Source organism: Anastrepha ludens, chromosome 2, assembly GCF_028408465.1.
Source record: "Anastrepha ludens isolate Willacy chromosome 2, idAnaLude1.1, whole genome shotgun sequence".
In the NCBI taxonomy this organism is placed as follows: Eukaryota; Metazoa; Arthropoda; class Insecta; order Diptera; family Tephritidae; genus Anastrepha; species Anastrepha ludens.
The window spans coordinates 3,874,007-3,889,109 of record NC_071498.1 but is presented as its reverse complement, the minus strand read 5'-3'; the positions used below and the strand labels follow the sequence as shown (position 1 = coordinate 3,889,109).

Genomic DNA, 15,103 nt, shown 5'->3' with positions numbered 1-15,103 from the left:
AGGAGCCGATTAAGAGTTTGGAAGACCAAACCAAAATAATTTATTGGGCATGGGGCTTCTGAGAATGGGGAAAATATCTTAATATCTTCTTTTTTTGGGAGTATAGGTTTTCAAAGCTTTTGTGAAATATATTAAAAGTTGCTGCAATGGTTAAAATCCAGTAATTAAGTTGAAAATACTAAGTTAAGTTGCATTTTATTTCTGTATAGTGAAACTATGAACTTTAGGATTTACGATATTCATCTTTCCAAAACCTGAAAAAAAGATAGCAAATTTAGGAAATATAACTAAATCAAAACTTTACAAACAAAAATACCATGAAAAATTGGTTAGTATTTAAAGAACTTGGTAACTAGGCACTTATAGATGCCAATCACGTGCATCGTGAATATACAGTCTGTGTCAGAAGAAAAGAACCGTTTGTTTTTTTCTTGTAACTTCAAGATATATTTCGTTGTGCTTTTTGCTGCATAATAGTCCCACTCAATGGCTACGATGCCAGTGCTAACTCAGGTTAGTGTCGTTCCAAACTTTCCCGTAAACGCAACCAAACAAAAATGAGTGAGAAGTGTGCGAAGCGTTTTGAGGCGGTATTTTTATGCACGCCAGGCTATACTCGACTTATTGAGTAATTGCGACTCGTAGTTTTGTATATACTTTCATGTAAAAAAATTTTAAATATATATCTTTTATACTTCATGTATAATCGCAGTACCTTTTTTCTGACACAAACTGTAGATATGGCAATTCCTTGGAAATGGTTAAGTTAAGAATATAAATAATTAAGAACCATACATACCAAGGATATCAACTAAGAAAAATCCTTCGTCACAGTATTTCCTTCCAAAAAGGATTGGGATAATGGGATTATTGTTAAGGGAAATGATATAAACATCTACAGATGGCGCAAAACTAGACAACAGAGTAGGTGGAGGGGTTTATCCCGATAGTTAGCCAATATTTTCGCCTACCTGGTTATTGCAGTGTATTTCAGGCGGAAGTCACTGCCATAAAAGACGGACTTATAGCTGCAACAACATCAACAGGGACTTACGGAAATAAAAACGAGAGTATTATCCACAAATGAAGTCTTCATAAGCTCGGAAAGCAATAAAAGCGCTAGAATCTAAAACACACTCGTCAAAAACAGTCATAGAATATTTTAAATTTCTAAATGACGTATCAAAATACAACAAAGTATACCTTATTTGGTTGCCAGGCCACAGGAATATAGCAGGGAACTGCAAGAAAGATGAACTTGCTCGAATCGGTACAACGCTGATACCCATGCCTACAGCCACTTGTAAACTACTGATAGATAGGGAACCCATCAATAACGTAAATACAAGTTGGCAAAACCTCTCAATATGTGAGCTAAGTAGACAGACATATCCGAAATGGAACAGCGGTCGATCAAAAAGCTTGTTAAGAGTTAACAGAGGAACTATAAGAAAAATGATAGGGGTATTAACTGGCCATCTCTCGTACTTTGGTTTCTGTAGAAGCTGTCTTAATAGCTGTGAAAGCTTAGCTATGAGGAGGCTGCGCACTCTTGATACAGCATTTTTAACCGATGAATCGGACATAGCCCATCTAAAAATAACGAAGCTCTGCTCGTTTATTAAAGCTACCGGATGGTTTGAAAAGGAACACGTAGGGTAAGGAAAGCTCCAGTGGTATCACAATGGACCTGCGAAAGGTCTAAGTGTGTCATTGCGACAGCCAACCCACCTAAGTACTATACATAAAATATCATAAAATTATACTTTGGTTCACATCGACCTTTTTCAATTTTTACTACTCTGAAAGGAGAAGGGAAAAACGTATATCTACCTCTTTTTCTCTTTCTTCCAAACTGCATCAACGAATTAAGGAGCATCCGAAATAAGTTGCCAAATTTTGCAAAACCGTTTATTATTGAATCATGCATAATATACAGGTGAAGTAGTAGGAGGAGTAGGAAAAATTTGACACTGCCTTATTGGGAGTGTGTGCCTTTCATTTTTAGATTTTCTGAAATGGTAAGGACAGAACTCTGCAAAAAAATATATTTTCTTTTGGACTATTAAAGGGTTACTTACTTGATGTTTTTTGTGTACTACACAGTGACGTTCGAAATTATTAACAATAATGCATCGGTTGGTGCATTGCAAATCTCTATCCTGGCGAACTTTACCCTACTTTGTACTGCAAAACAGTTACACAACTGGCTTCTGCACAAACAGCAATACATTCAACCAACATCATTCAACGTCAAAACGCCTCTGCCTAAGAAATAATCATACGTACGATGCAAAATAATATCATAGCGCCGCATAATATCATAGGGCACCGCAGGCATTAGCCAAAAGAGCCGTAAGACAACCACGACAGTCGGTGCTTCTTAACCGGAACGACCCGAATTTATATCCGACCAAATACTGTTACTCCAGCAGTATTTCGCATGCCTGCATGGGGAATTACTATGCTGTTACAACAACAACTACGTCAGTCTACAGAGGTTATCATTGAGGCAGAGCGCGTAAAACAGCTACGTTGAATTTTGTGATACGAATGCCAGACCCAACTGAATCCTAACTCGACTCAAGCTCGTTCCTTGAAAAGGACCACATTGATCGAAAAGTTCCCGGAACAACCGCCAAATGACGCTTAAGTCAGCTTTCTTCTGCTTTCTGCTTTTTTGTTTTTGTTAGCTTGCCACATTTAAAATAATATCTTCGAATCCAAATACATAGCACTGGTAGCACAATGGATCCAAGAGGTCAATGTGAGATTTTTGTTACAAATTAGCCAGCACAACCCAACCCAATCTAGCTTGCCACATCTATGAGTAATATCCTACCAAAATTTTATCGCCATTGCTTGACACTTCTAAAAGTTACGCCGTCTTGAGTAAATCTACCTCTGCACGTGTTTTCGATTTTTTTTTTCAGCTTTGGGAATGAATTTGAATTTGCAACAACGAGTTTGTATTGATTTTTGAAATATTTAGAATTTTTCGGTAATTTCAAAAAAAAAGGGTTACAAGGGCTGGAACGCTTGAGAAGAAATAGTGAGACCATCGGATGACTTCCATATCGAAAACTAATAAAAACATGAATAAAGCGTCGTAGCGAGATGATCTCTTTATAAAGGGTGGTTAAATTTCAAGGGCCGATGTTGAATGTGAACCACACCTAAACTTTAAGTTTTTTTCTGACTAATCAATTTGAACCATAGAAAGATACAGACTAACTCAATTTGAATCATGGAAAGATACATAATCGAGTAACGCGTTAAAGCTATTCAGGCTTATTATGAAAACGGGCGTTCAAATCAAAATGCATATCGCGCACTTCGTGATTTTTTCATTCAATTTAATCGTCCAAATGTGCGTACAATCGGAAAAATTGTGCAAAAGTTTGAGCAAACCGGGTCAGTAAGAGATGTGCTCGTACAGCTCGTACTGCAGAAAATATTACTGCTGTTCGCGATAGTGTGGTTGAAAAACCGTCTACCTCAACTCGTCGTCGTGCCCAACAATTGCACCTCTCACGCTCGTCGTTGGCGAACATTATGCATAAAGACTTGCATTTACACGCTTACAAGGTGCAATTGACTCAAGAACTAAAGCCTCTTGACCATTTCAAGCGTCGTCAATGGTCAGAATGGTGGCAGGAAATGGCAACAGTGAATGACCAATTTTCGAAGAAAATCATCATGATGCACATTTTCACCTCAGTGGATTCGTCAATAAGCAGAATTGCCGCATTTGGGCGAGTGATAATCCAAGAGTGATTGCCGAAAAACTAATGCACCCACAAGGGTGACTGTTTGGTGCGGTTTATGGGCCGGCGGCATCATTGGGCCGTATTTTTTCAAAAATGAGGCCGGTCAGGCAGTTACTGTGAATAGTGTTCGCTATAGTGAGATGATAACGAACTTTTTATGACCCGAATTGGAAGATATGGATGTGGACGATATGTGGTTTCAACAGGACGGTGCCACTTCTCACACAGCTAACGAAACAATGGCTCTTTTGCGCGAAAAATTTGATGGCCGAATAATCTCACGTCGCAGCGATGTCAATTGGCCGCCATGATCATGTGATTTGACACCGTTGGACTTCTTTCTTTGGGGTTATCCGCAAAAAAAGGTGTACGTTGATAAGCCGGCAACAATTCAAGAGTTACAGGGTGAGATAATTCGGCACATTAACGGCATATAACCTGAATTATGCTCAGTGTCATCGAAAACTTGGACCATCAGATGGAGGTGTGCCGTCGAGGCCGCGGCGATCATTTGGCCAATATTTTGTTCCATACGTGATTGAGCCATACCAGTATTATCATAATAAAGAGAAATTACAATAATTTCTTAAAAAAATTGTATTTTATTCAAAATCAACACCGGCCCTTGAAACTTAACCACCCTTTACAAACACACAATTGATCAAGGATGGGGCTCTCATTTAAGTTGGAGATGAGTCAAGCTTGCAACCTACGGTGCACTGTAATGAGAACTCCACCGCCTAAAGAGCAACCCACACTTTTTTCAATATTTCTTGTTTTTTCGAAATACTTATATATATATATATATAATTGGCGCGCACACCCATTTTGGGTGTTTGGCCGAGCTCCTCCTCCTATTTGTGGTGTGCGCGTGTTGATGTTGTTTCACAAATGGAGGGACCTACAGTTTTAAGCCGACTTCAAACGGTAGATATTTTTATGAGGAGCTTTTTCATGGCAGAAATACACTCGGATACAATACTTATATATTATGAAAATTCCGCTAGAAGTATCATATTTTTTATCAAAAAAGCTAGCGTTCAGCCAGGTCTGAACAAAAATTTTGACATGAAAATTTAAATGAGCGCTACGGGAGCTGATGATTTTGTTAAGGCATTTTTTCCATTATTGGGCGTAAAATTTAAAATACAACACTGGTATTGTACATTTGGTTAAGTTTCTTCCTTAAAAAGTTCTCCACCCAATAAACAAATTTGTTTTCATACGATTTCTGTGTATATTTATTTATATATTTTTTTATTTTAATTTTTCTTACTCTTTTAAAACTTACAAATATTTACACAAATACATATACACATAATTGAAGTGAACCTATTCAATGCCAAGCAAATACAGTACACTGGCATTTTATCGACAACACTGCCTTATTTAATTAATTAGTTTGTAAGTTGGGTAGCAAGTTGTAGAGACTCGCTTGGCGCAAAGAGCGATTTGGTGAGTTGAATAAATGAATGCTGGTTGTTGGCAGTGAGCGCAGGTGTAACTGATAAAATGCCAGTGTACTATTAGTTTTGTGTTGGACAAAATGATATTTATTAATAATTATAATTGGAAATATATTTGAGGGAACAAAATTTGACGTATTGTGGGTGCGAACAACTTAGAGAGTGCACCGATTTTACTGATATGCTTTTTGGTATTTTCTTAACAATGTTTTTAATTTTTTTTTTAATTTTTGCTCAGTTTTGTGCTTAATTTTTATATTTTTTTGCAGCACGCCACAGGCGTCGCTGAGAAACATTGCGGGGATCTAAAGTTAGCCGGATTTTCGTTTGGCAAATTAAGCGAGTCGCTGTATCGAACCTGCGACCAATGCGATTCGCGGTGGCAATGTCGTGGAAATTTTTCGATATATAAATTCACATTTCAAACTAAAAATTTTTAATATAAAGAAATTAGTATACAAACATTTTTTTTTTTCAAATTATGTTATGGCCAATCGATTTGAATTATATTTAAATTTTTTTATTTTCTGTTTATAAATTTTTCTCAGCGCTGTCTTGCCCTTTGAAATTGTGTTCTCCGCCCATATTTCGGGTTTCTTTTAAAATTTATGAGTATTTTTGCTTATACAACTAATTAAAATACGAGTAAATTAATTTTTGTATGTAATGAAATTTTGGTATGAATGGGCACTTATTACGAAAAAAATGTTTACATTTAAAATTTTTAGAAATGCCAAAAAAGCCGCTATGCAAATTACGCAGATATTTTTAAAGTAATTATACACAAATGCACACACGCACACATACATGCGTACTTATGCGTAGTGTACATTGAATGGCAGTATGTTACATGTGCTAATACATACATACAGATAAATATTCTTAATTTGCATATACTGGCTCTTATCGTTGCGCACGCACGTCTACTTTCACAGAAAATAGCGTTTGTATAAATATATATTGTATATTTCTTTTAATGGTTTAAAAAACTTTTTTTTAGTTTTTTATTTATTTTTTTTGTTTTTGGATTTTCGAAAGTTTGCGAAGAAGTCTTAAAACATTTATGTTAATACAATCTTTTGAGACATTAAAAACATTCCCATACATTTTTTTCTTACTCACTTCCTATTTACCATATGTAGGCATATAATTATAAGCACCTTTTCTACGTATTTCTATATAATTGCAATAAAAATAATTTATATTGCGAAAGTTACGATTTAAAATTAATTTAAATTAATATTCGAGTCAAATGACTTGTATGATTGCATGCAGCTACTGGGGTGGAATTCGAAGTGCGGTTAGGGAAATTGAATTTTTTTTTTTCAAAATTCATAAAAGGTAAAAGGTTTCAGCAACATTTAAGCAATATTTAGCAAATCGTATATGACAATCAAAGAAATTTAGTCGAAATTTTTGTTGTGAAATTCGAAAATAGTAAATTTTTTTAAGCTATTATTTAACTACAAAAAAAGGGCCTTGAAAACTTTAATTCAAAATAGCAGAAATAATCAAAAACGGAAAATAAGAAATTTTGAGTTTTTTTCCTTGGAATTTTCAAAGTACAAACAAATATTAAGTTATAATTAAGACCAAACGCACGGGTTTTTAAATTTTTTCTCATCATTAGTCAAACCTTGGAAATCTTAATTGAAAAATTGTATAAAAAAATACTTTTAGTAGAAGAAATTTTGAATTTTTTTCAGTTCAGTTCAGTTCAAAAATACTAAAATTAGCGAAATTCGAAAATATAAAATTGAAGCCATTATTTACCAATAAGAAAATGGCCTTGCAAATTTTAATTGAAAAAAGATTAGATCATCCAAGAAAAGGGAAGAACTTTAGAATTTGTTTTTGGAAGTTCGAAAATACTACATTTTTTTAACAATAAGAAAATGGCCTTGAAAATTTTACTTTTAAAATAAAAGAAATAAGTAGCAAAAAAAGAAAAACAACGATAGAGAATTTTGAATATATTTTTGTTTTGAAATTTCAAAAATACTAAAATTTGTTAAGCTTTTGCGGCATATTGCAACTTCAGAAACCTCTCAAGCAATCAAACATTAGTCAAATAAAAAGACGGTATTGAAAATTTTTAATGAAAATAGAAGAAATATTCCAAGAAAAGAGAAGAAGTTTTGAATAATTTTTTTTTTTAAAAGTTCAAAAATTCTAAAAAATGTTTAAGCGAAATTCTTAAAATAAAATTTTATATTAAGGAATTATTTAACAATAAAAGCGGCCTCAGAAGTTTTACTTTATTTCTGTTTTTTCTTTTTGTTCTTAATCTTTTTTACTGAAAATTTTAATTTAAAACAGAAGAAATAACCCAATCCAAAATTTTGACCAATTTGGGGTTTTTTTTTTGTTGTTGGAAGCTTTTCAAAGTTTGTATTCAAAATTAGGAAAACCAAGTCTTTTTAATGAATTTTCTAATATATTTCAAACAAAAAAAAAAAAAAAAACTTGTACCAATAAACATTGTTTTAAATAAGTTTTTGTGTTTAATTGTTTCCCCAATATTAGTCAAACAGCTTTAAATTTTGTGAAATATTTGTATGTCATCTTTTTTGGTATACAAATATTACTTTCATTTTGTTAGCCTTTCTTTGCTTTTAATTGAAGTTTGTCCATCGCGTTGCATTAAAGGCGTTTCTTTATGGCTTAAAAATCATATTAGTTTTAGTAATTGCTTACCAAATTTTTACTTTTTAATTTTTTACTTATTTTCATTGCACATCCCAACCAGTTTAGCGCTCTGTTCCACCCCGAGAAGCAACTAGCGTCAAATAATTTATGAAATATATGGCATATCGTGTTAAAATACAAACTCTTCTAGCAATATATATATATGTATATATGTACATACATATTTTCAGTATGGGATATTTAGTATTTTTATTCTTTTTTTGTGTTTTTTTTTATTTAAAAATTTGAAATAAATTTTTAATCGTGCTCAATTTTATACTTGTATAATTAATTTAGTATTTTTTTCCATTTTCCGAATATAACTTTTTTCAATTTAAATTATTTTTTTGTTTTTATTTTTTTATTTAAAATAATTTTCGCAATTTTTTTTCACTAAATAACTGCCATTCCCAAGCGATTTTATTTTGCTTAAATATTTATATGCTCCTATGTGTGAGCGCGTTGGTCTTAAACTACAAAAATAATTTGCGTTTTTAATTGTTTTTGATCCTCTGGCAAAAGTTTTTATCTTCTTTGAACCGATGGACAGTGTCCTCATTCCTATTAAATCTAAAAATTTTGAAGAAAATTAAAAAAAATGCACTTTACACTGAAGTTTGTGTCCAAGCACAAATCTTTTGCTTGAGTGTAATGAAAGCTTTCAATGGTCACTGGCTTTATGCAAAAGTCTTTAAGATCTTTTAGAGTCTGATTTCAGCGCAAGTTTCATGCAACAATGTCTACACTGCCAGATACGAAACTGTGTGAGCGGAGCTCTTTCCGGTTTATTGATAAAATTGTAAAACTTCATGGATGAGTTACGAACTGAAAGCTTTAAAGCTTTTATTAAGACATAAATTTCTTCGGATTTTTCAAATCATTCACAATATTGGTCTTTTTTTAATTTTTTTAATATTTAAATTTGAAATTAACCGGTTTTAGAAATTTCTTATAGGAAACTTTCAACAACTACATTTCAGTCATTCAAAATATATTTTATTTTATTATTCTTTAAAATTTAAGATTAAAATCAAATATTATTCAAAATTTCTTAAATCCTTCAAAATAATGTTTTTTTTTAATTTTCTTTAAAATTTAAAGTTGAAACTAACCAGTTTAGAAATTTCGTATAGGAAACTTTCAACAAAAACTTTAAAATCATTCAAAATATTGTTTTTTTTTTTTTAATTTTGTAGGAATATTTAAAGCTGTATTGAAACAGTTTTCGAAATTTCAGAAATTTTAAATTTTACAGATTTTTTATAGCATACATCTTTATATAGTTTTTTTTTACTGTAGCAATTTTTTGTGTTTTGTTAAACCAAATTAAGAGTTCTTTAAATAAATTTATAACAAATTAGGTATAAAGATCCTTATGAGGCCGAGGAGTTGCAATCGATTTTGGACTTTGTTTTTGCTTCGAAAAAGCTTTTAATTTATGTAGAATATTCGTCTGAACTATTGCAATGTATTTTTTAACACAAGCGTGTAAATTCCCTTCGTTTATAGGCCAAATGGTTTCTAATTCACTTTTTTAACAAATCATTCTAATTTTATAGACAGTGCTAATGAATTCCTCATGGAATTGTTAAAAATTGTGTTGCACTCACACATAGGGCTTTGAAACTTTTTCTATTCCATATTCTAAGTAAATACTCTATCGTCGTTCACTCATCATTGTTTAAAAACCTATCAGACATATATTAAATAGACAATATATGCACCTATTCATAAGTATGTAGACATACATTCGGTTGATAGTTTAACTATGCTAAATTTTTTATAAAGGTTATTTTCGTACAACAGTAAATTCTTGTTTCTTTTACAAATTTTCCAACTCATACTCGTACATTTTTTTTTCTATGAAAATAATAAAGTTTATGTTATATTAATATACCTACACGTTTACATACATATATCGCTTGTGCGTGTTTCTATAAAATTTGTTGCTATTTTTCTTTGAATTAATACTTTTTTCCAACGGCTTATACATTTGCTCAATTTTAATTTTGTACGAAAATACAGTACACAACTTAAAATTATACACACGTACATACATACAATCATATACTAAAGAAAAAGTTGAGAAAATTCAACTGTATGCTTAGCTAACGGTGAATAATTTTTAGCGAAATTCTGTACTCTTTCACTTTGAGTTTCAACGGGCTTGTGTAGAGTTTGCGAACACATTGGTCATACGTACCTGCAGCAGTGTTTTTTGTTAGTACTATTTTACTGTATTTATTGCTATTGTTGTTTTCTGATTGTTGCTGGCAGTTTGTTGTATTGGTTGCTCCAACAATGCCTTACAATTCGCCATTTTATGCGCGCGAGCGCACTTTTAGGCGTTAGGCTTTTTCGCTTCCAAATTCACCACGTTCGTCTATTCGTTTATTGTTGCTGTTGTTGTTAGTTTCGTTAATTAAGTAATTTACTTGCGTCAATCATTTTAATATACATAACTATTTTGTGATTATAAAATTTTGAAATTTATAAATTTTAAATTTTTTTTATTTTGTGATTTTTGTTATGCTGGTTTATTGCCATCTCGCTCTTGCTTCTTAGTTGTTGTTGTCTTATGGGTGGACAATGCCGTCGTCAGGTCACTGTATGGCACATAAAATTCACGCCACGCCCATTGCTTTTACCGCCCCCATCTGCCAGCCCGCCAAGCCTATCCTGGTTGTGTCAAGACCACTTACCGAACGGTTTTGTGAGCCTATTTGGTGGTGGTGGTTTGGGTATGCGGGTGGCGGTTTTTGTTTGCATAGAAATGGAAAGTTGCAAATAAGTTGTTGTAAATAATAAATTTTGCATGGCTAGTTTTTTACCCAACAAAAATTTGTATCCACACTTAGGTTGCGTTAGCCGGTGTGCGATCAAACATCCAGGTACAAACCGGTATGCGAGACTTGGCAACGTCCACAATAGCCACCACAGAAGGCGCGACGCGAGGCAGTAGAGGTGTCGAACTGGAAATGGGGGGAAATAGAAGAATGTGTTTCACATTAAATGAGCAAAAATCGAAAATCTGCATAGTAGAAAAGTTGTGGAGTTCTCAAAATCGCATTCTAAACAGGCAGAGGCGGAATTTCTTTTTCAACAGTTGTAAATAATTTCCACCGCTCTCTTGATTTACTTACCGGCTTAGAGACCTTCATTATCACACTATTGCCAAAAGTATCCCAACGCGCACCAGCTCTTATGCGAAAACCGGTATTTTCCAAATTGATGGAGAAATCACCTTGTGGGCATTCCTTATTGCGATTATAGCAATCACCCGCCGATCCATACAGTTGAGGCGTGCCCATTGTTTCTGCGAATGTAAAGTCATTCTCGATGACACGCAAGTCCGGCAGACTGATACGTATCTTACGGAAATGCGTACGACCCGAACTTGTGCTGTTATCACGGAATTCACGCAGTCTCGACTCCGGCGGACATCTGTCTGGGTCTGTTGTTTTGTAGTCATAATAGATGGAATAGTTCTCAACCTGATTAACAGTTATATACTCTTTCGGCGAGCCGCTCATATTATGACAGTAGACTTTACGCGAGCGCGAACGCACATAAATCGTGTACTCACGATCCTGATAGTAACGATGTAGACGCCGCAAGTCTTCGCATGACTGCGGCATACATTCACGTGGTGGTGGGCATTTTTCTTTGATTAGACGTTCCTTTGTGGGACACACAATACGACGATCCGTTGAATCGTGACAAATGATACGACGACGTCTGAAACCATCGCAGTTGCACTGGAGAGGGTAGGAGAGAGAGATAAATAATAAGAGGAGAGATAAGTATAAGACACTCAAAGCGCAAATGATTCCATTTCTTGTCTAATCGGTAACTTTTTTTCACTCTTCTGCTGCACCAAAGCAACACCCAGTTTCCGCCTACTTACCGAAGTAATTATCTTCGACTCCTTTCGCACACAATTGTTGCAAATCTTTTTCGATGGTGGCTTCCTCGTCGCATCACAGTAGCGATACGCAATCGGATTGCCCAAAACAGATTCACAATACACCGAACGTGATTGATACTCCTCATGACAGTCAGCCGGACATTGTGTCCAATCGGAGGTGGACCACTTGCAGCTGACCTTACAGGGTTTTTGCATGCGTTTTGGTGTGGGCATGCGCAGATGGCGGCAGTGGTATGGATCTATGATGACACGCCGACGCGGCGTACCTTTGATCTCCGGCTTGTAGACGCGCGCGCAGTGGATCTCCTTGCGACGCACGCCATTACCGCACTCCACAGAACACTAAACGACAAAGGTGGAACAGTTAGGAGGAGCTGAGAAAGTATGAGCTCTAAAAGCGGCGTATAACTTACATTCGACCAATTGGATACATATTTGATGTTGCAACATTTTCGCTTCGATAGCGGACGTCGTTCTATGGGACAACCATAGCCGAGTGGATTGCGACACGTTACTGTACGATTCTTCTCACAGTTATCATTGCATTCACCCCATTCGTCAGCGACCCAGTAGTTGGCAAATGAGCGCGGTGTGGCCTGTGGATTGCAGATGAATTGGTTTAGTGAGACTAACACAAGCAGTTCTTTTGATTTTTCTCTACTTGCCAAATTATCTTCGTACGAGTAACATGGTTCGGGTTTACATGCTCTTATTGTATCGCGGAAGGAGTCGCGCTTACGCTGATCGCAGAAGTTATCACTCACACGGGTGCCATTCAGCATGCAAGCTACACCACGTGTTTGTGTGCCAGTTCCACAAGATTTCGAACACTAGGAGGAAAAATGAAAAATACAATTCACGTATTTCCCTCTCACTTTTTACACTCTCTCTGTTTGCCAAAACTTACCGGCGACCATTCGGTGTAATCCCAACAGCCCTCACGACATGGCTCATGCGGACTAAACTCGAACTTTGATAGACAATAGGACAAGTCCACAATATTTGAGCGGCTGATATGTGGAAAAGTTTGTATGCAGTAGTAGGTTTTTTCGCGTGTGCCCAACATGCCACACGAGGCCGAGCACTCAGAAATGTTCGCCACATTCAAGGAGAGCACACAATCGGTGTTGCATTGCCGATATTCGGTAGGCGGTTTAGCTATTTCGTCGCAAAATTGTGGCGCCACTTTTAATGCTTTGGTGGTGCTCACACAAACCGGCAAACGATGTGAGCTGCCGTGGCACAGCGCATCGCAATTGCTCCACGGTTGCATTTCCCAATTATAGATCTCTACTTCGATATCAGGCATCTGATAGATGGGTTTATCCATTGTGTAGGTGTAGGTGAGTAGAAGCGAGTCGTTGTCCTTCGGCGCATTGGTGCTCATGGAAATAATCTACAGGAAAGCAGAATTAAATGATTCCAGTTAATAACAAAAAGGCACTGCAGCAACAGGCACGCTCACCTCTACAATCAGATCACGTTTCAGTCTGCGTGAGAATGTAGTATTTACACGCTCGACTATGTTCTTGGCGCCATTATATTCGAAGGTTACGCCTGCATAGAATTTTATATTGCGGAAGCTACTAATGAGTGTATTGCCGTTGAGTAATGAGTTGCGTTCGTCGTCGCGCAGCACAATGTAATTCTCATCATGATAACCAGGCTGGGTGATAACAATATTAGAGGCGCCTGTAAAAGTGTAAAAAAGGAATAGAGTATATTTACTATAAACATAAAGATACAAAAAGGAAAAGCGCGGCAAATTTAACAAATAAAAACACTTAGCTGGACTTATATTCCAATGGCTAATATTGAAATCAAAATAAATGTTTTTCAGAAAAAATCATCTTAGAATGATGCTTAATATAAATAGTTATGCTTCGGTGGCTGCCGCTTTCACTTATGAACAGAAAAGTTCGCGTAGTCTAAGGGCTCATTCGATTGCTCCGTAAACTGGTTCTACCTCTATAAATTTACTTCTCCACGTTATATAACTACTCGTAAATGTCTGGTTACCTTACAGGCCGCTAGAGCCTGAGATATCACTTAAACAAAACTGGTCCGCATCTATCGATTCTTTGTGAATGTCCTGCTGAATGTCCTGAAAAAGGCTACATCACCTTGGTGGTATTGTCGTACATTCATATAAATTGCGGAACAATAAACTCCAGAGGGTGGAGTTAAAAAACCTTTCCTTTATGAAAGGAATACGGACTGAATTCTAGTCTGCTAATCATTGAAATAAATACACATTTGCTAATACGGATATGCCACGTTTATGGCAAAGCGGAACCAAGGTAGAGATGTGTTCAACGATTTCACCATCTCTTCAACTCAGCAAGTGAGAAAGAACTTCCATTTGATGTGCGCCCGCATAAGGCAGTGTCCAGTGAAGGAACGTACCACAACACGAATGGAGCAAAGGCCAATCGAGTTTTGACGCTTACTTAGATTTTCAAGGCTCAATATCACTATCGCAAAAGAAGGATGGCGTAAGGGCTTTAGCTTCAAGCGCAATAAGCTCGTACACTTAACTTTTATACGGACGGTTAAAAAATGACTAGTGGAGTAAGCGCTGGGATATATTGTCCAGAGTTAGACCTAAGGAAATCGTGTCTGCTTCCACATTACTACAGTGTATTCCTGGCAGAGGTTTAGGCAGTTGGAAAGGAAGCAGGCCTAGCTTGTGTCACTGCTGGGACCAACTCCAAGGTTAACTTTTACATAGATAGTCAGGCAGCCATCAAAGCAATTACATCGTTCAGTATAACGTCGAAGATCTTTCTTCAGAGCAGGGAGGCAGTAGACAGATTGACAGCGAATTGCAAGCAACATTTCTATTATGTTCCAGGCCATGAAAGTATTGGAGGGAACGAAATAGTAGGGGACACAGCGAAAAACGAGGTCTCTCCATCCAAGGATCGGGATAACGAAATACCAAACTCAATACGAATATTATACAACGAACTGGGCAAAAATATGATCGGAAAATTCAGGGCAAGATAGAAGAGCCTGTTCACCGTCGTACTCGATTTATATTACTCCTAACACGAAGAGATTGTAGATCTATGAAAGGCGTGCTGATGGTACATTGGTCAGCAGCAGCATATGCAGAAATTAATTCCGGGCAGCGAAGAATGCAGGAAATTTATGGAGCAGGGCTCAAGGGAAACTTTGCGGATGTCCTGCGTTATTCAAAAGACGTTTAAAATATTTGGGGTCAGCACAGCTTGGTTGGAAATGTCTCC

The 15,103-nt window shown here is 35.9% G+C and overlaps 1 protein-coding gene across 4 annotated transcripts in view; it reads right to left on the bottom strand.

Annotated features, from left to right (window-relative positions):
- Nucleotides 1–288: 288 nt before the first annotated feature.
- The window catches only part of LOC128862100 (A disintegrin and metalloproteinase with thrombospondin motifs 9), a 163,374-nt gene continuing 148,559 nt past the window's right edge, over nucleotides 289–15,103 (bottom strand). For all 4 annotated transcript variants that reach the window (XM_054100547.1, XM_054100532.1, XM_054100539.1 and 1 more), the window contains 8 exons: nucleotides 13,318–13,544; nucleotides 12,760–13,248; nucleotides 12,518–12,682; nucleotides 12,266–12,448; nucleotides 11,832–12,194; nucleotides 11,068–11,682; nucleotides 10,756–10,896; nucleotides 289–10,643 (listed from right to left, as the gene is read on the bottom strand). In XM_054100547.1, coding sequence (XP_053956522.1) covers nucleotides 10,804–10,896; nucleotides 11,068–11,682; nucleotides 11,832–12,194; nucleotides 12,266–12,448; nucleotides 12,518–12,682; nucleotides 12,760–13,248; nucleotides 13,318–13,544 — 2,135 coding nt within the window. In that variant the 3' untranslated portion in view covers nucleotides 289–10,643; nucleotides 10,756–10,803. The remainder of the gene's footprint in view (nucleotides 10,644–10,755; nucleotides 10,897–11,067; nucleotides 11,683–11,831; nucleotides 12,195–12,265; nucleotides 12,449–12,517; nucleotides 12,683–12,759; nucleotides 13,249–13,317; nucleotides 13,545–15,103) is intronic.